The sequence below is a fragment of the Sphaerodactylus townsendi genome, linkage group LG04 (genome assembly GCF_021028975.2).
Source record: "Sphaerodactylus townsendi isolate TG3544 linkage group LG04, MPM_Stown_v2.3, whole genome shotgun sequence".
In the NCBI taxonomy this organism is placed as follows: domain Eukaryota; kingdom Metazoa; phylum Chordata; class Lepidosauria; order Squamata; family Sphaerodactylidae; genus Sphaerodactylus; species Sphaerodactylus townsendi.
In genome coordinates this window covers 68,220,659-68,247,794 of record NC_059428.1, presented here as the reverse complement: position 1 = coordinate 68,247,794, position 27,136 = coordinate 68,220,659, and the positions used below count along the sequence as shown (strand labels likewise).

The 27,136-nt window shown below is 40.3% G+C and overlaps 1 protein-coding gene across 6 annotated transcripts; it reads right to left on the bottom strand.

Moving 5' to 3' along the window:
* Positions 1 to 2,871: 2,871 nt before the first annotated feature.
* On the bottom strand, positions 2,872 to 27,136 carry KCNJ15 (potassium inwardly rectifying channel subfamily J member 15). Of its 6 annotated transcripts, XM_048492424.1 has the most exons (6): positions 26,946 to 27,136; positions 26,780 to 26,840; positions 12,845 to 12,902; positions 11,616 to 11,713; positions 10,235 to 10,533; positions 2,872 to 5,068 (listed from the first exon to the last, which is right to left on the bottom strand). In XM_048492424.1, the coding sequence occupies exon 6, from the start codon at positions 5,050 to 5,052 to the stop codon at positions 3,928 to 3,930; it is 1,125 nt and encodes a 374-aa protein (XP_048348381.1). In that variant the 5' UTR covers positions 5,053 to 5,068; positions 10,235 to 10,533; positions 11,616 to 11,713; positions 12,845 to 12,902; positions 26,780 to 26,840; positions 26,946 to 27,136; the 3' UTR covers positions 2,872 to 3,927. The 6 variants fall into 6 exon arrangements, with proteins under 6 accessions (XP_048348381.1, XP_048348378.1, XP_048348379.1 ...); XM_048492421.1 differs by lacking the exon at positions 10,235 to 10,533 and having other exon boundaries at positions 11,616 to 11,782; XM_048492422.1 differs by lacking the exon at positions 10,235 to 10,533.

Sequence of the window (27,136 nt, the reverse complement as noted above, 5' to 3'; positions counted from 1 at the left end):
GCACACCTGGCATACACAATGAACATGCTTCCTCCTAGCTGCTCTTCACTGGTCAAACCAGCCTACAGAAAAATATGATCTAGATTTTGGAGATCTGTCACTAGAGAGAAAGAGTCTAAAGATGAACAATTTCCTCAAAGAGTTCCAAAGTATCCAAACCATACCTTGGTGCTTGATATAGTCAATTGAATACACCATCTTCCATATTAGAATACAGATGAACAGACCACTTAATTCTTTCTCCTTTTGGGCCCATTCAGGAAGATCCTGCACTCTGTTAAGAAAAACTGTATCTGAGAAGCCAAGTGACATACTTAAAGGACAGTGATCACTCTCAGTCCTATTGCCTACTTCAAAATGGTGAATACATTGTAATAGCAATGATGAGGTTGAGTTGTAATCTATTATGCTAATCAGTGGTAGGATTCAAATAATTTAACAACTGGTTGTTTACAAGCACCATTTTAACAACCAGTTCTGGCAAAGTAGTGTGAACCTGCTGAATCCCACCACTGGTGCTAATGCCCTGGTGTGTATAAGCACCAAGAGAGGAATCATACATGGTTCCATGAAGGCAGTGACATAGTGCCAATGGGGTGGGGGGCCCAATGCCCTGGGCACACGCCGCAGGGGGAGTGTGGCCAAGGCGTGGCATTCCAGGGTGTTCCAGGAGTGTTCCAGGGAGGGGGAAAACGGCACCGGGGCAAGGGTGCAGGGTGCGCCTCTGCGTCGAGCGCAGTTCCCCCTCGTTCTGCCCCTGCATGAAGGCAGTGTAGATTATAAGATATTTCAAGAAGTTACCACGCAGGACTATGTGGAAGTTGAGAAACTAGGAGTATAGAGCATCCAGGGTGGTGAATATGTTAGCCCAGATAGTATCTACACTTGGGGACTTAGAGCAGTGATGGCGAACCTTTTTCAGACTGAGTGCCCAAATTGCAACCGAAATCCCCCTTATTTATCGCAAAGTGCCAAGCCGACAATTTAACCTGAATGCTGTGGTTTTAGTTTAGAAAAAATGGTTGGCTCCCTCTTCCTCTGCCCCTGCCGCTCGAGCAGGGGCCAGCCTGCTCTAGCCTCCAGCAAGTCCCGCGCGCACTGCTCTGTGCCTCTCTAGTATGTCTGCCTCCTCTGCGCCCCCCCCCCTCGTGTCAGGGAATAAAAAAATGCAAGATAGGCCTAGATGACTTCAGTGGAAATATGCTGCAATGGGGAAACCTCGATGAAAAGGTGCCATTTATTTTCAAACTTGGTTTGATCTAGATAGAATTTCCCTGTGGGGATTCAACCATTGTAATTGGGAAACATCCGGCTGGCTTGATGAAAAGGCTTGGCAGAATAGCTCAATTTTCCAGGCCCTGCAGAATTGGGTCCTCCACAGGGTCCTGATGTTACTCAGCAGCATGTTCCATCAGACCTTTATGGTGCTGGCTCTTGTTACAGCCAGCCAGATATCCCTAGGGCCTGGGACCACCACCCTAACCCTAACCCTTTGCAGAGAAGAAAGGTCTCTGAGGGTGATATTGGGAGATGCGGTCCTGCAAGTATGTGGGTCAAAGGCCACTTAGGGCCTTATGGGTTAACACCAAAATTTTGAAGATGATCCAATACTCAATGGACAGCCAGTGTAGATATTCCAGAACCGGTGTTATATGGTCTCTACTGGCTGCTCCTGTAAGCAGCCTCATGGCTGCATTTTGGACAAGTTTTAATTTCTGTATCAGAGACAAAGGTCAGTCAGCATAGAGCAAGTTGCAATAATCTAGCCTGGAGGTGACTATTGCATGAATAACTGTGGCGATGTCAGATTGGGAGAGGTAGGGGGCCAACTGCCTCACCTGGCAAAGGTGGAAAAACACTATCTGGGCTGTTTTTATGACCTGGGCCTCCAACGAGAGGGTAGAGTCCAAGGTCCCACCAAGACTCTTCAGTGATGAGGCCAGATGTAGGACCTCACCATCTAAGACTGGCAGTTGGAAGTTCCCCGGCCTCTCCACCCCCACCCCCCGACCCAGTCACAGGATCTCTGTCTTCGCTGGATTAAGTTTCAGTCTGCTTGTTTTCCACCAACCAGCCACAGCTTGTAAACAATGGTGGAGAGCATCAGGGGCGGAGTCCAGCTGACCCTCCATTGCAAGGATGAGTTGGGTGTCATCAGCATACTACCGTAAATAGGATCAACCCATGCCAGAAATTGGGCTTTTTCAATGAAAACAGTGCTTTCATGTAATTTGGTCACATCTTTAGAGGGTGCAGTGCAGGGTGAAAGCATGAAACACTGAATTTATTCTAATTTGTCTTTGTGATATCATCACATAGCTAAATCTAGTTGAGTATGTGGCATTATCAACAAACCTATCTGAAGTGGAGTCTTTCTTCCAGTCCTCATTCTGATTGTCTTGATGATGGCATCCAAGTCTGATTGGCTGGATGATGACATAATGTCAGCATGTGATTCCTGACTAGCTAAGATGATCTTGGGAACAGACTGATCAAAAAACTGTAGCAAACTTGCAGACTGGGAGGAGAAGCAGATTTAAAGCTGGTAGCAAAAGAGTTCCATTTTGTTTTCTCCCCTACCATCACACTTTTGATTGAAAAACCGGTGGATTAAAAAATTGGTGGCACTCTTAAGTATATGGGTTGGATCTCATTTAAAATCTACGCACAAAAGCATGACTTTCCCCTCCCCTGCATCCCTGTGTACATGGATCTTTGCCATGAGTGCCAACCATATCAGACACTTGTTTTAAAAGCAACCAATGCACAATAAAATATAGGGTAACTTTATGGTTGGCCTTGCTATCTCATATGAAATCAAAAAATTCTTTTTTATAGGCAAGCTAAACATTAAACAGACTGTGTGAAACATTTGACTGTAAATGTTTCAGAGAATTTTATTCAGAAATATTACATAATGGTCCAAAGCAAAGCAAGTGATCTTTTGCAATATGCTATTATACTGCTATATACACTGCATAAAAACAGAAGTGTTAACTGCAATAGCATTTTTCTTACTTTTTAAACAACTATTTTCACCCTAATGCTTAAATTTGTATCCGTTTTTCTTACAAAAAAAAGCAGACCGTTCTCTGAAACACCCAAGATCTTTCTATTACTTAGTGCCAAGCTAACGAGTTACACTGGTGAATGAACGCTACTCTTAGCCTACCAAATATGCATGTCAGAAAGGGAAGAAACTGTTATAGACGCTACTTTAATTGTTGGACCAGGGGAGGGGGAGAAAAGCTGTGCAAAGACCTGCTCCCTTGTTCCTCAGACATAACATAGGTATTTCCTCTGGCTTTGGGAAGGACAATTTACTCTAGATGTTTGCTTCTGGATAACTCTTCAGCAGTCAGAAGGGTCACAGTTTTCAAAGGAGGATCTGCATTGGCACAAAAAATGTTGCTCTAACCAACCTCTCCTTAAGCTCTCATGACATCTGAGCAACCATTTAATGGTCTGCCTGATATTATCAGACAAATAGTTTTTTCTCTGAGAAAACTGGTTTGTACAATTCTGATTTCTAACCCCACAACACAGGTTTTTTTCTTTTCTAAACTCATCTGAAACTAGGTAAATAAAGTCCTGAAGATTACCTTTCAAAACAACTCTTTTATCCTACTAATACAACTAAATTATTTTGAATATGTATTTGGACACATTTATTCAACATATCAAACTCCACCTATCAGCTGAAAAACAAAAGGGTTTGCCACAAAAGTTGGCATATGGTAGACCCTTAAGAGAAATCCATCTTCGTTATCCCACATTATAACCTCAAACAGCTCCACTCAACTTAAGCAAACTGAATCATGATGTATTCAGATACTGTCGGCATCATAGCTTTTTAGACAACATATTGCTGCCTATCCATTTGCCGAAAAAATATACACTCGGATATAGTTAGCGATGAACAAGAATTCAAACATTGCTTTGCTGAAATAACATTGTTCTGCGTTCTCTGTCCCTTTGGTCTTCCTTTCTATACTGCTCTTCCAGTTTTTGCTTTTCAGAATCCATACTATACAAGTTGCAATCTGAACTTCGGATCTGCTCAAACTGACTGAAATCTGCAACATATTTCCCATTCTGAGAGAGAGAAATCACAGGCATAAACTCATAACCCCAGAAGATCTCCTCTGGAATGTACGAGGTTCGGCTCTGGCAAACAGCGCTTGTTGACTCAACTGTAGCATTCAAAAGGACAACAAGTTCAAAATCTTTTTCTTTTAGGTTGTGGGGTGTAAGATCTCTCAAAGGACTGTTCTCATCCAATATATGGTAAAAAGTCAAAGGTAAAATCAAGAAAGGACTTTCAGATGAGGAATCAACATGGAATTTGACACTGACTTGGTTAAGCAGGATCCTCTCTCCTTCTTTAGTTTCATAGGTCTGCAGAAGCTTTCCAGACAGCTGGCATTGAATCAGAAGGCTCTTTCTCATATTTGCCACACGGATCACCAGGCAAAGTTGCTCATTGTGTTTAGTGATGACAGCACAATGACTGAATTTAATGGTCTCAGCCCGTTTTTTAGGCCTGGCAATTTTGGCTAGGAAGGTACCCGTGATGAAGATTTCAACCAAAGTTGTGATGACCAGTTGAGCAACTAAGAGGAAAATGGCATGAGGGCACTCCTCAGTGATAAAACGAAAGCCATAACCAATGGTTGTTTGGGACTCCAAAGAAAAGAGAAATGCGCCAGTTAAGGAGTCAACATTCATGACACAGGGGACATGTTTGCGAGAGTATTTGTTTTCTTCCAAGTCTCCATGAATAAATGCAATGGCATAGTAAATGACTCCAAAAAGAAACCAAGTCATTACAAAAGTAGCTACAAACAAAGTAAGTTTATATCTCCATTTCATGTCAATAACTGTGGTCCACAGATCTTGAAGATAAAGCAAGTAAATACCATCCACCTTATCAATCCTGACATTACTGTGGCCACTTTTTGACATCACACGAGGTTTGCATTTCTTCACTTTAGCACCAATGGCCCCATTTACTAGGGGGCTTTGAGACATGTTGATCTGTGTGGCTTCCATTGTCAGTGTCTCAGACCTAAAAAGAGAGTGGGAAATGGTTAGTTAAGAAAACATCAGCACCAGCATAATGAATAGACTCTGCATTAAAATTACTGAAGGATTGTGATTTTGTTACATTTGTATAGTCAGAAAAAGTTAGATTTTAAAGTTTTGGAAGTAGTGTGAAATGTGCTAAGCAGAAAATAATATTTCTGATTTCCACATCAATATTGATGGTCTATTTGAAAAATAATTGTATCACATTAACTCTTTCTTGTACTATAAAGCTTCTCAAGTATCGAATGTATGGCAACAAATGAAACACAGGCACTCAAGAGAATGGTCTTTCAAGAAAACTAGATTTGTTTAACATGAACCCTCCAAACCAAACCTGGATTTATGCCACCTCTGGAAACGCTGGCAAAGATATTTTTAACAACAATTTTGAGTGTAATTTTCACAAATGAAACAATTATTTCTACATTGAACATGCAACTGCGTTTGAGACACAGGAAAACAGTCTTTTGAACACAGAAAAACATTTTGGAAAAAATATTTGCACCTGAAAAATCTTCAAAGCTTTGACATTATCTCCCTCTTCCACTTCAAAGGGGAAAGCTGGAGGTACTTCACAAATACAGCTTTAGAACACTTGGGCCCAGCTGAGAGCAACCACAGATGACCGTGGGCCACAAAATTCTCCGCATTTGCTTACTGTGTATCCCAGTTCTGTCCAAATGGAGATTAAGTGTGCCTACATCCCAGACTGAACAAAGCAGAGAGCAGGGGAATAGTCTGCCTTGGCCAGCATGAAGAGACAAAAAAGGACATGGTTTCCAGGATCAGAAGGTGGTTACGTAGTACAAGGCCAGAGCAAATTAACAGGAGTTTCCAATAACAAAACTTCCTGTTCCTAAAAAAAAAAAAGCTCCCCAACTTGCATCCTTTGTAGTTTGCTGCTTTGTGAAGCTAGTATTGTTTTGTTCCATTGTTTGGCATTAAAAAGAGCGCTTTAATAAGTGATTCATTTTTATGAACCACAGGAAAAAAATAATTCTTTCTTGTAACTACTTAAAAGATCATTTCTGGAAGGCAAAGACGGACTTGTAGTAGAGATGTCTGCCAGCTGAGGATAGCAATGTAATTATTCATGATTGTAACTTTCCTGTTTTGTCAGTAGAAGAATATTCATGTTTACACCCATGACTAAGTAACTGCTGGCAGGATGAAGGTAAATGACAGTTTTAGCCTTATTTCCTTTAGCAGCTACAACTATTAAGACTGAACTCCTTTCCTCTAAGGTTTACTTCACTGAATGATTCCAGTGCATTAAAATAATAATAATGGGACTGTCAAATAAACACACATACACTCTACAACATATCTAGACAATGAACAGGAAAAAGAGATTACAATACCTTGAGTAATCTGAACAACAATAGAGAGCAGGAGCATATCAATGGCGATAGCAATCCATTCACAAATGCTGTTTAAACAAGCTAAAAAGTCAGAAATAGAACTAAGGAAATGCAGCCAAACAACATGCAGAACTAACAACATGCAGATTCCCACAGGAAAACCGTGGGGGGGGGAGGGGAGATACATGACTTGGTAAATCAAGAGGGTCCACAGCTGATCACACTCTGGACAATTACAGATATTTGTATTTTTAAATCAAATTGAGAGTAAGTTGGTATGGAATGTTTACCCCCCCCCTTTCCCGTGACGATTCCTCCTTTTGTTTCTACAACCTGAGTAAAATATAAATGCTCTTTGATACACAAATAGAGCTGGTATGGCAGGGATCCACCCCTAAGCGATCCTTTGACAGGGATGCACCCAGTCACTGCACAGAAGCAGTAGATTATTTTGTGTGGACAAAACCTGAATGAAAAATCCCTTAGGGGTAGAAGCTCCACATGTCCATCAGACTGCTCCCTGAACCCAGAGGAAATGTTCAAATGGGGTATCTGGAGTCACACACAGGCACAAGTTCTTTGGGATAAGACTGACCCCAAGCCAATGATCTTCATTTCTTTTCTCACAGGAATTGCATTAGTACAAATACTACAGCTTGGATTGTTTACTCATAAGTAAATCCATTTTAAAAATGAGGGCTTGATTGTTGTCAGTAGAAACCTTTTTTACAAGCATGATCCTTCTTGTATAGTCAGCTTTCATTGCTATTTATTTATTAATCAAAAAATCTCTACCCCATCTATTCTAGGAAACTCCAAGAGATTCATAAAAAACGTAGAGAGACAGCAAGCAAATGTTTCTGTTTCGTGAGTTCAATTCTTGTATAAAACGTCCGTGTTCCATTATGCACAAACAAAACATCCTGGGGACATTTTTTCAAAAAGTCACCTCCTAATTTTTTGTTCGGACAGCACAGACAAAAAAGGCATCAGAGGAGAAAGAGTCCTGCCCTCCTTCCCCGGTTAAAGCCTCTTGTCATTGGTGCCTGACTTGTGCTGCAAGGATTCCTCTTCCTCTTCCACTGGTGCCTGACTTGTGCTGCAAGGATTCTCCATGCACGCATCTATTTGGTGAAGATTACCCTGGATTTTTGCTCTGCAGTCTCCGATCTTAGAAGATCTTGAAAAGTACATGGTTGTACTCAGTGGTGGAATTCATATAATTTAACAACCGGTTCCGGTGGTCGGATTCAAATAATTTAACAACTGGCTGTTTACAAGCGCCATTTTAACAACCAGTTCTGCTGAAGTTGTGCAAACCTGTTGAATGCCACCACTGGTTATACTCTACACATCCTGCTGATTCCAGCAATATATAGTCTTCCCTTTTTTGTTTCTGAAGAGCTGTCTTCAAAGTTACACAGACACAATATGAAAATTGGCTATGATTCTGAAATTGTGTCTCTATTTCTTTGAAGACAACTCATCGATTTTTTTAAAAGGGAAGTCTATATATTACCAGAATAAGCAGGATGAGCAAAGTACAACCATGTACTTTTCAGACTGAAAAGGTACCCAGGATTGGAGCCTGCAGAGAAAACATTCAGGGTGACCTTCACCAAATAGTTGGAAGCACAGAGAATCCCTGCAGCACAAAATGTCAAGTGCCAACAGTAGAGGAAACTGAAAAAAAGGCTTTAATTGTTGGGCAGGTCAGCTCTTGAGCTCCACACAGGTAGCAGGATGGCTTGAGCTGAAATAAGGTGTCCTGGGAACGTCTTGGAGAAAAAGCTGAACAGAGTTCCTCCCTGAGATGCCTTTTTTTGCATCCTCAATATATTTTATTTGTGCTATGCAGAATGGACTCTTGTCAGAATCAGTTGGTAAAGAAGAATTTCAGTTCTGAGAGCCAGTACAGTGCACTTAGTAGAATGTCAGAATAGGACATAGGACACCCAGGTTCCAATCCCCATTTTTCCATTCAAATCACTGGGTGACCTTGGGCCAATTACTTTCTCTCTTTACGCACCTCACAGTGTTATTGTTGTGTGGATAGAATGGAGGAGGAGAAAAGTATTTTTTGTAAATTGTGCTGGGAAGAAAAGTGCTATTGGGAAGAAAAGTGGGGTATAAATCAAAATAAATACATTAAAATTGGCATTGGAGTCTATAATCTTCCGTCTCAACAAAGAGGTACTTACAAAGATAGCTTGCTCCAGAGGTGGGATCCAACCAGTTCTCACCACTTCTCTAGAAGTGGTTACTAATTTTTTCTGAGTGCTGAGAAGGGGTTACTAAAGCAACCTCCCTGCCCAATAGGGACTGGAGGTGCATGTGTGCGGCGGCGCCACTGTTTGAATCCCACCACCATCAGAACCTGTTATTAAAATTTTTGGATCCCACTACTGGCTTGCTCCCTGTAATGTGCATGGATCTGCTCAGCAGGAAGCACCCTGCCATGTTGCTCCACCCAGAAATTAGCTTGGAACACTACACTTTATTTAACGTTATGTCCACAAATCTTGGAGTAAAGATGGAGAAACTTCTCATCACCAAATATGGAGCCTTGATCAGAGACAGAACCTTATCAATATTAAAGCCCAGTGTATTGTTGAAGGCTTTCACGGCCGGATTCAACTGGTTCTGGTGGGTTTTCTGGGCTGTGTGGCCGTGGTCTGGTGGATTTTGTTCCTAACGTTTCACCTGCATCTGTGGCTGGCATCTTCAGAGTGTGACACAGTGTGAAACAGACTTTTCTCTGTGATACACCTCTGAAGATGCCAGCCACAGATACAGGCGAAACGTTAGGAACAAAATCCACCAGACCACGGCCACACAGCCCGGAAAACCCACCAGAACCAATTAAAGCCCAGGTTTGAGTAACAGCTTTTACCCAGAAATGCGAGCTGCCTAGACAACTGCCATAATAAACACTGGAAGATGGAAAGTCTGAATCAGGCAAAGGAAAACAAGCTGTGTTCTGAAATTTCATGACTCCATTGAAGTAGCAAATCTGGAATTCTGAGGAAAATTATACCATGGCACTAGGAACCCATGACCCACTTTATCTCCATCGTCCCCACATATTTTCCATTAATTTGAACAGGTGTTTCCTTAGTTCTTTCTCTGTCCCCACATATAACTTTTATTTTCATCAGAATTTTTAAAATCTTGCCACAATTGTCATATTTTCTATTTCTTTTCTGTTTGATGATTGAAATTATTTTTAAACCATCTAAAATAGAAAAGGGGGAAGAATAAACTCATGAAAGATGCGTGCCTTAATAACACAAACCTTTCAGGTGGAGGGAAGCTCCAGGTCTGAGGAGCAGCCCTGAAGAATACTTTTGGATGTGCCCTTCATGTGCTGTTATTTTGATCCCAGTGTTCTCAGGTACTCATAAGAGGTCTAGCTGGGACACAGAAGTAGTCAGAGGGGCTCAAAGCCTTTCAGAGCTTTGTTGTTTCAGATCAGCCTACATTGATCTATGAATAAACTTGGAGAACATTTGTGAATTTCCAAGACAGCGCTATTTTCCTCGCTGGATTGTTCCTGAGCAGGAACTTTTTCAGGGTATCAATTTCAAAGGTAACATGTAAGTCTTACTCCTGCATGACCTATGAGTACAACTGGCCTTGCATTTCATATGCCCCTCACTCCTGTGATCTTTCATTTTCCTGCTTATATTTTCAGGCTGTGTCTCCTCTGTTGTCAATGTTACACAGCAAACAATTTCTGGATCTTGACCTTAGACTATTAAACAAGTATTAGAATAGTATCTCACCAGTCCTTGGAACCTTCCTCTCTTCATTTGTATTCTTTATTAGGGAGCATTCATGTACCAGTGAGTCACTTCCTTTCATCTCTTGGAATGGATCCCATCCGAACCTTGGCCTTTCCTCCCTAACTTCCTGCACGCTGTTTCCTTCATCATTTCTCTGCTCACACGATCCTGAATTTCGGTTGTTTGTATCTTTACAAATGCATGCTGGAGACTTTAGACTGAAGAACTTCCACGTTTTTCTCTGCTGTGCTTGGTGTGCTGCATCAGGTCAGTAATCACTCTCTTTCAGCCCACACTAGCTGCACCAGAGGAAAATACCCCGAGGCAGGCAGTGAGTTTATCCTTAAAGGCAATTCTCATTTCTCTTTCCCCCCCCCTCCCTCCTTCTTCCCAAATTGACTGACTTGTGCCTGGAAGCATGAAAGATTGCATTCTTTCCAAACCTCTGCTTTGTTTATTCCAATATTTGCTGTTGTAACACTGGATATTCCAGTTACTCCTATAAATATGCAGACCATTTTTCTTGTCTTTTCATTGTCAATGACATATGGTGGGCCAATGTGTTCCCCAGCCTGATTTTGCGTAGAGATGGAAAAGATTTCTTTGTGCCAGATTAGCATCCTCCTTCTTTTGTTGCTGACAAGTGATCCCTTATTCTTGTGCTGGAACACAGACTGAAAGGAAATGATGGGCCTGTCTTATTCCTATCCATCTTCTACAGTGGTAAGAGTAAATGCTTGTAAGAATGGTTTCAGGAAAACTGTGGAGTTAGAGTGGAAGTTAGAAAGATCTAGGTAGATTAAGAAGACTAGCTGGGAGGTTGGAAGGCACCTGAAATGAAGAGGGACTGGCTGTGAGGCTGGACCATGTTGTAAAATCAGAGTGAGTTGGTAGCAGTGCATGCAAGGGATTGTGTTTGACAGAAAGAGAGAGAGAGAGAGAGAGAGAGAGAGAGAGAGAGAGCCCTACGTGTTGGGTTATATGTGCCAGTCTCTCTTATAGACAACCATTTTATTCTATTTTAATAATAACAGCCCAAAGAGTCCTGGAAAACTGTAATTTAGTGAGTTTTTATCATCTAGAGATCTTAACCTCATCATTCTACCTCACATCATGTATACAACTGCATTTCCTCAGGAAAACAGAACTTCTTCAAATGCTTTTAGTAGAAAGGCATGAGAGATAGATGGGGGGGGATGGATAGGTAGACAAACAGACAAGAGACAAGACAACGTCGAGCTCGGTTGTAGTGCGGATACACTGAGTTGAACCTGAGTAGAAACCGGTACAACACAGTAAGTGCGGAAGCACCCATAAAGACTGAACTGAAAGGCTTAGGAATGATCTTATGTATGAGAGTTCAGTTACAAAATTACTTTACCTCCCATTGGTGTACTCATTGGATTGGATTGTGCTTCATAGGACTTCAGATGTACTTTCCCAGCATACCGAAAATGAAATTGATCAGGGCTGTCCTAGCTGATGAAAGCCAATGTCATTATTAATGCCCTGGGAGAATACCCAGCATGCAATTCTAAAGACACTTTCCTGGGACAAAACAAAATATAAAAGTCCTGGGTACAAGGAACAAGCAAAGAGGAGGAGGAGAAAGGGTATTAGTACTTCTTCTGTACACTAAGAGCTCCACTTGATGCTGGAGAATTTCAACAAAGCACGTTAGGATCAAATTCTTTTGAGTTGGAAGGAATGAAATCATTAGTGGGACAGACCTTTAGGAATTCATTTATTCCTGTAGAGAATGACTGTTGTTTGTCTGTAATACTGGTATGTGTTAAGTGTTGCTTATGATGTTTCTGTAATCTGTGTATTACAGCTTGTGGCTCAGCTTACAAAAATTAACTTTGTGCACATGTTTACAGTCTTATTTTACTTGTCTTATTGATTCTGTTCCAGTTCCCAGCCATAGGTTTCTAGGGTGGCTTCCAAACAAAACATAAAAATGTCTTATAATGGAACCCTGAAACTGATTATTAAGACAGCATATAGCAATATCAACATTCTAAAACTTCTTAAAACCAGCAAGCAACAATCAAGAATACAGCCAACCCCACACACATAAGCCTGGGTGAACAAAATGGTCTTAGGCTGGTATCTGAAACTGGCCAGTGGACTCGCAGCAGCAAGGAAGTCCCTTGAATGAGGGGTTGTTGCTGTGGAACACCTCAGTCTTTCTGAGGCAATTCTTTCTGATGGTGGGGGGAACTGAAGCAGGGCCTTTGATGCTAATCTTATCATGATGATGGCCTTCAGTATTTAGAACATGATCACTTGAATCCACCTTATTCTCAGTCATCCCATGGGTCCATCCAGTACGGTCTAATCTGGCAGCAGCTTTACAGGGTCTCTGGCAGAGAAAAGACTTTCCAGACTTTCTTTCTGAGATCCTTTGAAATACTTTTAAAATACCCTTCTTATTAAAAACAGACATGCTTCCTTTCTTGCTGTTTTATAAACATCTTCCAAGTATTCCTACATAAAGTACTAAAATATTGCTATTTAATAGTTTACTCATTTGCAACCCCTACTGGTTATCAAAGACTATCTATATATTTACACTCTGAGATTTATAAAACAATATCTGATACTTACACATGAAAGATTTATGTGCCAAGGATGAAGTGAACCCAATAGGTTTATGGCATGTGACCTATGATCATAAAGCATTTATGTTATGAGACAAATGCATTGATTTTAGTTAGATTTGCTTGTGGGAAAAAGCTTTAGGACCACAGCCATAATCCATTCAACATAGACAGGCTTGTTACAACTGTTGTTTAGTGACCAGCAGGCTTTACTTTATTTGAGACTTATTGATCTAGATTTTTTTTATTACAGGAATCAAATTCATCTAGAAATAAAAACTGTAGTATCTTCTATCTATCTTCTGCTATTTTTTAAATAACAGTAGTTCTAAAAAATGCTATTGGGACACAAACACTTCATGAAAAGAGCCTCCCCACCCCCCCACCCCCCACCAAACCCTGCTGTGTTAAGACTTTTTATGAATAAAATTTATGGACTTACAAAACATTCAGATTTTTTTCTTATCTCTCTTGTGGTGCTATGATTTCCTGGAATTCAACCACTTTCACAGCTAGACACCCAAAGCAGAAATCACTGATTTTCCACCTCCAGCTTACGCTGCATGAATATTATTTGCCTCTTGAAGACAGCAAGTTTTCACACAGACATCTGCTCATTAAAGGGCTTAAATTTTCATTCTTATAGGTCTAAATGTTGGAGTTAAACTGTAATTTATAAGTGATCTTATTCACATGCTTACAAAAACAATACTGAACTCTTGATTCTGTATCACTTTCCATTTTCAAAGTGCAAAACAAACATTGATTATCCTAGCCACAGCTTTGCAGAGAAAGTTTTTCCTATCCCCATTTACTTACATAGGAGGAAACTAACCTAAAGTAATCAATGACCTATACAGATTCTGTAATGAATGAGCAGCAGTCAGAAACATAGAGCAGGCATCTCAAACCACTGGCTGCTATCCCTTTCTTGGTGTACTAGTTTTAAGCTTTCCTTTTTCCTTTGATCATCAGGGTTGAGCATGAGGTTGGTCTCCTCTCATCCATGCCCTGACCTCTCATTTTGGTAGATTCCACACAGCATATGTATAACAGGCTGCAGTTGTTGTAAAGGACCCCATTTTCCTTTTCACATGTATCCCTTTTACCCATTCAGGCAGTGACTGGAGCCCATGGAAACAATCTGGGTTACCTTTAAGTGCATGGGATTGAAGAGAGAGAATGATGAAATCTTTTTGTGTTGTGATCATTCAGGCCAGCCTGGCAGCAAACACCTGGCAACCTGCTACCAAGGATTTCTTTGATTCACCCAGGCCTGGCTACTCAAAGGCCTAGATTTGAATCCCTACTGCTATGGAAGCTCATTGGGTGATCTTGGGCCAGTCACATACTCTCAGCCTAATTTATCTCACAGGGTTGTTGTAAAGAAAAAAGGAAGAATAATAATTTAAGCTGCTTTGGAGAAAGGTGGGGTATAAGTGGTAATAAATATAGCTGAAGTTGAGTGGCAGGTAAAAGGTAGGTTGCTTGGTGGGTGGGAGGGAGTGAAGGAATCAGAGAAAGGTGAGGATATAGGAGCTGTCAGATGGAGGAGAAAAGGAGCTAATGTGAGGAAGGGGAAAGTATGGCATGCTCTGTAGATTCTTGCAGGTTCCCTACCAAACCAGACCAGGCCCAGGAAGTCCTGCTGCCTCATTGTCTCTGAGAACCCCTGACTCCGCCCATGTCAGTGACAGTGACACAAGGACGGGGTCGAGGCATGCGAAAACGAGTAGCAGGAACTCTAAGCGCCCTCAACCCCACCCATGTCGCCATGGACTCCCCCTCCCTTCCTCCCCTCCCCTGCCAGCTGGACTCCCAGCCAGCAACCTGCAGTCTCTTCTGACCTCCTCTCTGGGCAGGCCAGAAGAGGCTGCAGTCCCCGGCCTCAGAGACCTGCTTTTATAATCACTGAGGGTGGGGGTGGGGCTTGGGGAGCAGGAAGTCGCACCCCTTGCCTCAGTGCTTATAAAGCAGGTCTCTGAGGCTGGGGACTGCAGTCTCTTTTGGCCTGCCCAGAGGGGAGGTCAGAAGAGGCTGCAGGCTGCCAGGTGGGAGCCCAGCCAGCAGGGGGAGTCTGGGGGGAGTTAAGCACACTAGACCTTGCCCATGTTCATGGTGACATGGGTGGGGTCAAGGGCACCCCGCAGCAGTGGGGGGCGGAGCCTGAGGGTGTCCCAGAGACAATTTGTCTCCGGGCGCCATTTACCTCAGGTACGCCTCTGGCTGCTCCCCAGCACCCTGGTCTACTAAGGCATTTGCAATCTCAGATCAAGGAGGATCAAGATTGGTAGCCATAGATCAACTTTTCCTCCATAAATCTGCTTGATGGGCACAAGCTTTAATCAAAGAGGACTGAGCTCTGCCCTCATTAGAGCTACTGGGAATCCCTTTGGAAGTTAGAAGAAAAAATAACTCTGCCTGGCTCAACATTTTTAAAGGATGTTGACGAATAGGAGAAGTGTGCAAAGGTTAGAGAATACTCTGTTACCATCTTTATGATTTTACATGCTGCTGCTGTTAAAGTTCATTGGATTTTGCTTCAGCAACAAAGTACACAGAGTTATAGCTGTTGATAGAAGTTTGATAACAAGTTTATGATTACTGATTTATTAATTGCATTGTACAGGTAACATACAAATGAAAACTCGTTGGAGAGCTGGGGCTGTTTTGTCACATGAAATTAACAGCTGAGCAAATAGATTTCTTTAAAAAAACTAAGACGTGGAGAAGCAGTCAAACAAATTCATCAGTGTGCTTTGTTTAATTAAAACCTGTGCAGTTGTTCAGAGTGTCAAAAATGAATTATATATTTGGACAGATAAACATTAGCTAATTTGCAAAGCTGAAACAAAAGATGGTATTACTTTCATTCTAACCTAATCCCTATCTCAGATTTCTTAAGAGCACAAGATATGTGTCACATGGCAGTTTCAATCACATTCTCTTCAGAGGAGTCTTTGCACTGACCTTAGTGCAGCAACATTTCATGAAAAGACAATAAACAGAGCATAAGTTTCTTATCAGTTTCTGCAGTTTCATTTTGCCTACCTACTAGAATATCTACCAGTATCTGTGGAGTTACCCTAGTACAACTGGATTTACTGTAGTCTACATGTGCAATCTACATGAACCATATTCAGCCTTGCTCCTTCTTATGTCATCTTCATCCTCTCCTATGTACTCATTGTGCATATGTACTCACAGTCTTTCTTGCTGTAGGAGCTGTGGTACAGCATCCTTAGTCATCTTAGGAAATTGCTGTAATGCCACAAATCATAATAATCATATACATTAATTAATATGTAATAAGTAAATAATATGGTATTTTTTCCTAATGGCACATATCACTTCCTGTACTTTATCTTGGTAAATTCACAACAGCCCTTTAAATTAGCTCCCAAAGAAATAGGTCTCTGTTTGCAGGCCTACTGTTTGCAGGTCAGGGGCGGAGTGAGGGGGAACTGCGCCCGGGGCACGTGTACCCCTGCCGCCTGCCCACGCATGCCCAGGGCGTCATGCCTGCCCATCCCATTGGCGCTACACTGCCTTACGTATGCTTCCTACTCACTGGCAGTGGCCCTCCAGGCCAGCAGCATACTGGATACTTTCCTGGTAAGTTAAATGGCCTGGACACCTCTGCAGCCTTTTTGAAAAGAGGTGATCAGTACCCAGAAGCCATTTCTCTTCTGCTTTAATGATGACTGGATCCAAAAATTTCATGGTGCTGCCTGGACTAGGATATGAATTGCAACAACAGCTTTACTTTGTTCTATAAATTATATTGTTCTATATAATTCTTTGTTCTATAAATAAAATTCTATAAAGTCATCCAGATTAGACTTTTATTCAGTCCTCCTGCTTAATGCAGCAATTAGGGGATTGGATTGAAACCCACTTTTAGGTAGAGTCTGACATATTTTTAGTTTAGGAAACAAAATAGATAAGTGGGACCACATAGAGATTTATAAAATTATGCATAGAGTGGGTGGTGTTTATACAGGGAGTCTTTTCTCTTTCCCTACTTATACTAATGCTACACTGAGGGCAGCCAATAAAGTTGATGGGCAACAGATTCATGGCAGACAAAATAAAATTAGTTATTAAAATATAGAATTCTCTGTTGGAGGATATGGTCACTATCAGAGAGGGCTTTAAAGAGGGATTAGATAGATTCGTGAAGGTTTGGTCTATATGCAGCTACCAGCATTGATGACAGAGGTCAGAAGTCTCTAAATACCAACACCAGAAGGCAACATCAGGGGAAGGTCTTGGCCTTTCTGTTCTGTAGTTAGTCCTCCAGGGTAACTAGTTGGCCACTTATTGAAACTTAATGTTAGATTAAATGGACCACTGGTCTGATCCAGCTCTTCTCATTGCCACTAAAATGACAATGCACACAAGAAAGGGTGGTTTTAAAAGCCCTTTTAAAATAAATGAGATATGGACAGAAACACTTCAAATCTGAAATATACATATGTGCAGTTTTAGACCAGCTCCTTCTTAAATCATAACCATTGCAATGCCAAAATGCTTTCCTATAATTTCCTGATTTAATTTTGAATATTTTTTTTCTCACCCATCTATGTATGTGGTAAATTTTTGGTTTAAAATACTTTTTCACACGCACACCCATATATGTTTTCCACTGAAGTCTGTGCTTTTTCCGAGACCCACCCAAATTCCAGCACAAGGCTGGGGAGTATGCCAAATTTCTTACTCTCCATGCAATGAATGGAAAATCCCCCTCTCCCTTTCCATTTCTGCATATACTTGGGAAAATGAAAGAAAGGGCTCCAGAGGAATTTTCCTATACCTGTTGTTACCAGTTGGGAACATGGAAGCACAGATATTTTAAATATAAAGAAGTCTGATGTATGAAAATCAAATACTGTTTGAAATTGCCTAGGACATGTAGAAAGAAACAAAGGGGACAGTTATTACAAAATGATTGTAAAGTAGGAGGAGAATAAGATGCCATGTTTCTTTATTTCATTTCACTACCATGTCAAAAACACTCTTGAAATCATTGATGTTTATGAGGGAGGTGAAAACATCAAAGCCCAATGAAGAAAAATATTGAGCATTTTATAATTAAATAATAGCTTTCAGCTGCCGCTTCATATCCTTTCTTTAATGAAAAAAAGTTAATAGGCTGCAGTGTTTTGTAAAAAGGCAGGGAACTGTGCTATCTTGCTTGAAGCAAAGATAAAGCAGTGACTACAGACTACATTTTCAGAGGTCCACACAGTATTGTGGATTATATTGATTTCCAAATTGGCTCATTCGAAAGAAGCCATTGATGCTCCAGTTGGTGTAAGCAACATATTCTAATTATTGGAATGTTTGAGATTTCTTGAAGGTGTTTCACAAACAAATATCTGTCTTGACTACCCAAACCCAGGCTTTCTTGATTTAAAATGTAAAGTGCTGAGCCAGATATTAGAACTGCTCCTATAGATGCTTTCCCACATACCCATCAAAGCCACAAGGAGTGTCTCATGTATTCCACAAGATTCTGAGAGTACTGCCTTTCAACTGTAGTTTCCATAGGGATAACAAGAGCAGGTGGATGCCCAAAATTTCTGACATGGATCTCTTGGTGATACATTGCAGCTCTCAGATGTACCTCTTTGGAGAAGAAAACGAACCAAGCAAAAATATTAAGTATAACTAGTACTTTACTAGAACTTTACTAGTCATGTATTAAATATAACTAGTAACTAGTACTTTTAATATACTTTAAATATAACTAGTACTTTACTAGCCAAGTTGATAAACTTGAAGGAGTGGCAAAGGACATTGATTTGTATATGAGGAAAAGATGGTACATATGATTTATGGATAAGCATGAGGGTTTAGGCACATTATATTTATTTATATATAGGTGATCCACACAAATATGCAGAACATAAACTTCACAGTGGCAGAAAAAGGCCAACGCCTGGAGGCATTCATGGAAAATGGAGACATATTTGCATAATCAGGATTAGGGCTGTCCCTATAATAGTATCTAGTCCAAGATGGCGCCATAGCAGGATCAAGTTTAGCAATACCAGGCCAAGTGACAGAAAAGACAGTGTAATAAAGATTAAGGGAAAGGTTTTAGTGGAGGAAGTATGATCACTGAAGTTTCACAAGCAGTAAACACAAATAAAATAAATAAAAATAAATAAAAGACTTCAAGCTAGTGGGCAGCAGGAGAAATGATGGACAATACAGTCGGAGGAGGCAAGTAAATGTAATGCAACTATGCCGTGCACAAGGTTAAGTATTGAGAGGAGCATTGTGAGTATTGAGAGGAGAGAGGCAACCTTTTATATATCAGTTCACTCTCTAAGATAAACCTTCTGAGAGCACAGCAAAAAGCTGCCAAGGAAATCCCAATGTCCTCTTTGACTTCCCAGTATATAGGAGGCAGCATAGTTATGCTCTTTCCTAAACAACATAAGAGATTTATGCCCACTATTGTTATTTCCTTTATTCAAAGCATGTATGGTTGTGTGCATGAAGAATGGATTGGTATCACACCTATTGTCCACATCCCAGATATCTGTATATATCCCCCCAAAAAATCTGTAGGAATCCCTTACATCATATACAAGTGATTGGAAACTCTGCCAAAATCAGGGCCTGATCATGCATACAGAACCGATGTACATACACTTGCACATTTGTAGAGATTCCAATAGACTGTCCAGGGTAGGCAGCCATAGTTCTGCTATCCTTTACGCACACAGAGTTATAAACAGGCTCCTGTTGAACAACGCTGAGAACTCCACAGTACATGTTTTATCTGACTAAAGATTTTCCACTGTAAAGCTCTGAACCACTGGAGGATTGTGTGAATGATGGACTTGGCTTTACAAGTATGTTGAGTATTTCTACTCCATATATTAAAAAAGCAATTAAATGCATTCTTATCTTTAGGAATGTGATCAGTACTAAAATTAAAAGGAAACTGGTGTGTTAAAGAGCCACCACAGCACTTCACTGAGGTAAAATCTACCCATCAAAACATTCTGGGATAGGTTTGCTATTGTGTCTTAAATGATATTTTTATTGTGGAAGGTTTTGCAATGTTACATTGCCAGAAAACTCCCCAAACATTCCCTTATCAAGCAAACATGACTGTTGCAAAATGAGGTTTTGTATGTATGTGTGCGACTTATTTATTTACATTCTGTGATGTCTTATCTTTATTACTTTTTCTTTATGGCTTTGTCTCTGCTCAACAGTTCAATAGTCTTGAGAAAGTCAAACTTGATTTCTGAAATGATTGTGCTAAATAATGCTCATGTTTGCCAATGAACTGATATATCCTTTAATCAGAATTAACAATCACACGGTCATAATTTTGCAGTTTGTGCACAAGCACATTCTAGAATTCATCTGTTTTTGTTGACTTTTCAGATCCTAAGGAAGGTTGGAAGATCTAATGGTGTTTACAACATCATCCACTTTAATAGAACAGATATTATTGTCAAGCGATTGACAGGTTTGTGATAGTTTTCAGGATAAAAACCACAAGAGAAAAACCTAAGCAATGTGGCAGTTTAATCAGGTGGAGAGGAAAATTGGCATAGAAAGGATGGTAGTTAATATTTCATTAATTACTGCAATATCTAAAGGAATTAATTTGATAAGCGCAGTACCGGAACAATTATTTTACACACCATTGCTTGGATCCTACCTAATTTTTCTGTGGATAGAAAAATTTCTGTCCATGGAATATGACTTCATCTACTCCACCCAATTCAGTCGCAAAATGTTCCCTGAAATGCTGCTTATGGGGACTGATGGGCCCCAGGAATAGTTTGGGGAGTTAGAAGTTTGCCATAGGAGGTGAAATCAGCAAAAATTACCCCTTTCAATTTGCAGAATTTTTAAGTGGGCTCCATATGCAAACCTTGAATTGACGGTACAGGAATATCTGGAGTCATCTATACCCACCAACATTGCATCCATTCCACAACTTGGAGACTTGAAATGCTGAAGTAACTACCAACTATCTGGGGATTTGTAATTTTATTTTATGTGTATTGATCATCTAAGTGACATGAATAATACAGTGAGCAACAATCTTAAAAATATGACTGACTCACAGACATTTCATAAAGCAATATTGGGGGCAGAAGGGATCCATACCCTATCGAGTACAAACATTAGTTCTCCTCATAAAAGACAGGACCATTGAAGCTCAAGATGATCAGAAGCAAATGAGGCATAGACTTTTGTGCATCTCACAAAGAGATAAGTTCTATAGATACAATTTTTCTCTCCCCTACATAGAAGGTTAAATTCTGGGTTCTCCTCTTCCTTTTCATCCACATGTCACCATCAACACCACTTGAATTAGTGCAACCAAGAGAGATGGGGGTATGGCAATCAGCTACTGATAACAGCAATAGCTCCAGGTGATTCAAGGAAATGAGCCAAGCCTTGGGCTACTATGGAAAGAAAAAAAAAGAAACCCCACCCTTCAAGTCACCACTAACTAGTTTGTCCTGGTGGAAAATTCCTCCCTGACCCAAAATTTAGCAACCCATGATGGCTTGCGAGAAACCCACTCATCAAGTCTTTCTCCATAAAATTTATGAAGGGTAAATACCATGCCACCATCTAATTCTGGAAGACCCGGTTGCCTTAAAACTGATGGTACATTCCAGAGAAAGGTAAACACGTTTAATCAGGTACGTGCAGTTAATTACTAATCCAAACCCAATTCTTTAATACAATAGCTGTAACTAATTCAAACTGGGAAATGAGTGACTACAGATGCCTCAAGACCATTGCCACTCTCAGAACTGGGCTGGGAGAAAAGTACTGAAAATGTAGCAAAATAAGGTACACATCTAGTGTGCCCTCCTTAGATGCCTCGCTATTCCCATTTCATATGGGAATGAATTCATAAAGCTCCAAATTCTATATTGTTTCCGTCTAGTATCTGTTTTCTTGGGTTGCCGTTTGCTTTTAACTGCAATGTAGCTGAAATTTTGCCCTGCCTATAAAGAGAGCCACCATGGTATAATGGTTAAGAGGGTGAATTATAATCTAGAGACTCAGATTCAATTCCCCACTGCTCTTCATGAAGCCTGCTGGGTGACTTTGAGCCAGTCATAATTTTCTTGAACTATCTTGGCTCACATGGAGACAGGCAATGGCAAACCACATCCAAACATCTCTTGCCTTGAAAGCCTCAAGGGGTTGCCTTGCCCTAACTCAGTTGTGACTTGGCAGCACTTTGCATTGCCACCATACAGCCGTGAATTTTCATCCTAATTACTGCAAATATGGTGGATAGAATCTTTTGAGCAAGGGGTACAGTCCTTGAAAAAGGTTATCACAGGTGACTTCCACACAGAAATAAAATGTCTTGAGGACATTCTGAAAACTGTTTTGAGAAAGAAATTTGTACAGCTCCATTCCTGCCCACCCCCAAAATGTCCAAAAGGTTTATTTCTCTCAACCAAAGTTTTTCAAAAATTGCTAAACTAACAATCTTTTCCCCCCACCCAGGTTGAAAATGTTTCCTGCCAGATGAATGAACCAAAGTAAGCTGGAAATGCTTTATTTCTCCCACTTAAACCTTGCACTTTCATTTTTACTGATTATGGCTGCCATTTTGCGTGCTGCAGCAGAGATTCTCTGAAGGTTCCCCACAGAGGTTGCCTCTGCTTGCAGCTCAACCACACATGATTTTCGTATGAAAAGTAGATGATTAAAGTTTGTTTTGCCTAGTGATCCTGCATATGTGTCATTTTTCCTTTTTTGTTTTTGGGAGATGTCTGTGAAGCTACAATGTCATGATTAGAGAAGCTGCAATATGTGCATGTTTGTATGTTATAGCTTCACAGACATTCCTCTGAAACCAAAAAAAGGAAAAATGACACATGTGCGAAATTGCTAGGCAAAAAAACCTTTATTCATCTACTTTTTACACAGAAATGGCGGGCAGATGACAGAGGCGTATCTAAGGAAAATGTAGCCCGGTGCAAAATCTTAGTCCCCCCCCCCACATATGGGCAAGCACCCTCCCCCACCATGACCAAACAATGTGGGGCATGGGTGGCGATTTTCCACCTCCCCCCCATTAAATGGCAGCAGCCCAAGAACATTTGACCCCATATGTCCCCCTGGGCGGTATGCCCCTGGCCGATGAGATGCAAGCAGGGGAAACCTCTGGGAAAAATCTTCCCCAAATGGTGGAGGCAAGAGAATCTCTGCAGTAGCACACAAAATGGTGGGCACAACTCTGAAATTGACCAGAGCTCTATTGGTCATCAGGTGGGAAAAAAGAACTGTTTTGGCTAACAACACATTTGTTTTTTGTGCTGTGGAAACACAAAAGACCAAAATGGATCATTTTAAAACTTCTGCAGAACATTTTATTTCTGCTGTGCAGAAAGAATCACAGTTGGGTGGAAAATAGCAAATAGAAACAAAGATCGGAAGAAAGAAATTGAACCTATGTAATAACAATTACAGAAAAAAACCCAAAATGATTAAAAGTAAAATAAGTACATAGCTATAAATGCATATCACCACTGTTAAGTCTCATTGCTTTCAACAGACTTATCTGCCATTTTGGACAAAGGGACGAAATATACCCCCATTTTGATCAGGCACTTGCATTCAGATATCACACCAATTTGATTAAGGTTTTGTAAACCAAGAAGTCTAAAACCAGACTCTGTAAGTGGCAGGGGGAGGGAGGGAGGCAGCATATGAGCACAGTAACATGCTATGTTCATGCTCTCATTGCCACCAATGGGACAGAAAAATATTGAATTTGTCTGCACCATGCTCAAATACTATATTTGTGCCCCTATCATATCATTACATCTGATTCACATGAGACATACACCAAGGGCACCTGGGGTCAGTTTTATAAAACACAGGTACAGGGTTAGCTTGTGTACAGTCACTGTCCAGTCATTGTATCCCCCACATGTATTGACTCTAAAAATAACAGCACAATCCTAAATCAAGTTATACCCTTCTAAGCCCGTCACTTCACTGGCTTAGATGGGTTCAACTCTGCCTTAGGGTTGTGCTTTAGGGTGCCAGACATGATATCTGATAGCCATGACAGATGTCATCCAAGCTTGATTACTGTAATATGGGCGATTTGTTGAAGATTGTTCAGAAACTGGAACATAACAACCAGATAAAAGGCCTAAGACTAGCCATCAGAAACTTATTTCTTCAATATGGAAAGAATTTCACTGACTCCCAGCTTGTTGGTAACCAAAGAAAGGACTTTTCCTGTGGTGGCACCCTGGTTATGGAACTCCATCCCCAGTCTTATTCAATTGTAGCTGTTAGAGTGCTGGACTAATTCTGGGAGCTCAGGTTCAAATCCTAACTCCCCCATGGGCACTTTCTGGGTGACCTTGGGCCAGTCATGTACTCTCAGCTTGAGCTATCTTACAGGGCTGTTGTAAGGATAAAATGGAGGATATAATGATGTAAGCTGTTGTGGCTCCCTGTTGGGGAGAAAGACAGGGTATAAATGAGCAGAGTACATAGTTAAAAATTCTTCTCTGTTTTATTTAGGGTTATTTTACTGCTTTAAGATTTTGCAAATTATCTTGAATGATACGTTTGACAGGCAAAGTATACTTTGTCAAACAAACAAATATTGATCCAGGAGAGTATTTAATGTCAGGAGAATATCTATAGACTAATTTAAACAAAATATTAAAGTGCCCCCGGAATCTAGTAATTCATTCATGAGTGTTTTTTCATTCCAATTGGTTAGGTACAGCAGGACAGCAACTTCAAGTATTTGACGGTTCACAGATTCTATGAGACTGGAAAGTTTAATTTTAACACTGTAATGCACAACCTTGTAGTTAATACAGAACAAATGATTGTGCCTTTACATAATTACACACAAAAAGGACTGTAAAAATTACAAGATGTACTTTAGGTTTTCTGAAGTCAAGGAAAACCCATCTTAGTTCTAAAACAGCCTCAGGATCAGCATGCAAAACAGTTACATTCTTTTTTTTCTTGGCTGAAAACTTAGGCACAGTCTGATACTTTGGAGTTTACTTCTCTCCTTAGTACCAGAGGCTACAAGCTGTCTATATCAGCAAACCACCTCTTAAGTAATAGAAAGAAGAAATGGCACTATCAGTAAGATCTCTGCAAACAATCAATAAAGTTTGGTGCTGCTTTGTCTACGATTGTCACATTTACTTATTTTCTTTGCTTGACCATGCTTTTAACAGGACAAATTCCAGGGTGCCTACCTTGACAGTTCTGGAACAATTCTTGTTTTGTTTGTGTTTTGGTCACTGAGCCATTCTACACACCACAATGGTAGGGTTGTGGAGTGTATTACTTCAGAAGGCAATGTTTAGTCATAATTTTGAATTCTTCCCTAAGTGCTTTCTGTGTGCAGAAACCCAGCTCATCAAGGCTATAACAAACCCTTCTTCAAAGTTGCCATGCTCTATTAGATAGAGGGGTTTTTATATGGCATGCATTAGAAAGACTGCCTCCTACTTTCAGGCGGAAAAAGGAGTGTCTGGCAGCTTTTGGCAGTCTTACTGTCTCATCATATATTATATTCAGGATAGCTCTTAAGAGTCCAGGCCATCAACTTCAGCATAGTCTCTAGGCCTTGTTTACAATAGCAATACCAGTTCACAGCACATAAATTATTATTATTATTATTATTATTATTATTATTATTATTATTATTATTATTATTATTATTATTATTATTATTATTATTATTATACTTTTATACCGCCCCATCCCCGAAGGGGATCTTATATGTTTAAATTATGGTTGATTAGTGAGTTTTTGGTACCTTGAGAAAATAGTGAAAACAAATTACACAATCCAGAAAGTTCTATGTCCAGTTGATTTAACGGAAGCATGTTTAACTCTTCTATATAAATCAGTGACAATTGAGTACATGGAGGTAGTTATTTAACTGCATTCTGTTTTCAGACCCATTTTACCTCTAATTTATGAAGATAGATTCTAGTACGGACATTTGTATCAAAAGTTATTTGAAATGAAATTGGAAATTAGAACAATTACGTAAGTATCAACAAAACACTTTGTAAATGGATAATCTACCAAAGTTAAATATAGCATATCTTCGTTAGGCATTTGGATTTTGTTGATTTCTGCAACTGGTATAACACAGGTATCATATTAGCTATAAATTTGTTCAGGATGAAGATTGAAAAATGGAATAGTAGCGGTAAGGTTAAACCAAGTTGCACTAAATCAACTTGGAAATCTACAACTCAGATCAAAACTTTCATAATTTTAGAAGAAAAAGAAGAAGAGAAGAGTTTGGATTTATATCCCCCCTTTCTCTCCTGCAGGAGGCTCAAAGGGGCTTACAATCTCCTTGCCCTTCTTCCCTCACAACAAACACCCTGTGAGGTGGGTGGGGCTGAGAGAGCTCAGAAGAGCTGTGACTAGCCCAAGGTCACCCAGCTGGCGTGTGTGGGAGTGTACAGGCTAATCTGAATTCCCCAGATAAGCCTCCACAGCTCAGGCGGCAGAGCTGGGAATCAAACCCGGTTCCTCCAGATTAGATACATGAGCTCTTAACCTCCTACGCCACTGCTGCTCCTAGATGCAAATTCATCATGTTTTCTAAGTGTGTACTCTCCTTCCACCCTCAAAATCTTCTTGCAGAATATTCCTTTCTATGTGTAGGTAATAAAGATTTTGAAGAGTTCTGGTCAAGTTAAATAACAGCAAATCTGATTTTTAAAAGAAAAAATATCAGAAAAACAACAACAAAATAAACATTTGGAAACTCTTCAAAAATCATATCATAGGAAAAGGACTTGCAAAGTAAAGTTCTGGGGTTTGATACTACCATCATTCACGAGCAGATCAAAAAAATCAGTCATATATTTGAGGTATCATCATATCAGTAGAACGAAGCCGTACTACATACCTTTATACTCGTCAGACAGAAGTTCACAGGCAGGCTTTCCGTCCAAGGAATTTTGTGTAACCTTTAAAGGGTTCAGACCATTAATCAGTGCTTTCAATTTCAACACAAAGTTTTCCAACTGTCATGAAAGAACTATGCATATTTCTTTTTTATAATTTCCTCTTACCTGTAAAGGAGCAAGGTTCAAATTTCTTTCTTGAAGTTACTCTCATGACAAGCTGGATGGTCCTTCATCGAAGAAGTGTGTTCTTCAAGAAATGTATATATGTGTGCTTTTGAAAGCCCTCCTTCACCACTCCCACCTAAAGTGTTCTCATACTCACTGTCAGTCAAAAACAAGTTAGAGTCTCAGCTGGA

Bases quoted from the DNA above. Each gene is read 5' to 3' on its own strand.
- KCNJ15 (XM_048492421.1), bottom strand. From the start codon at position 5,052: ATGGAAGCCACACAGATCAACATGTCTCAAAGCCCCCTAGTAAATGGG.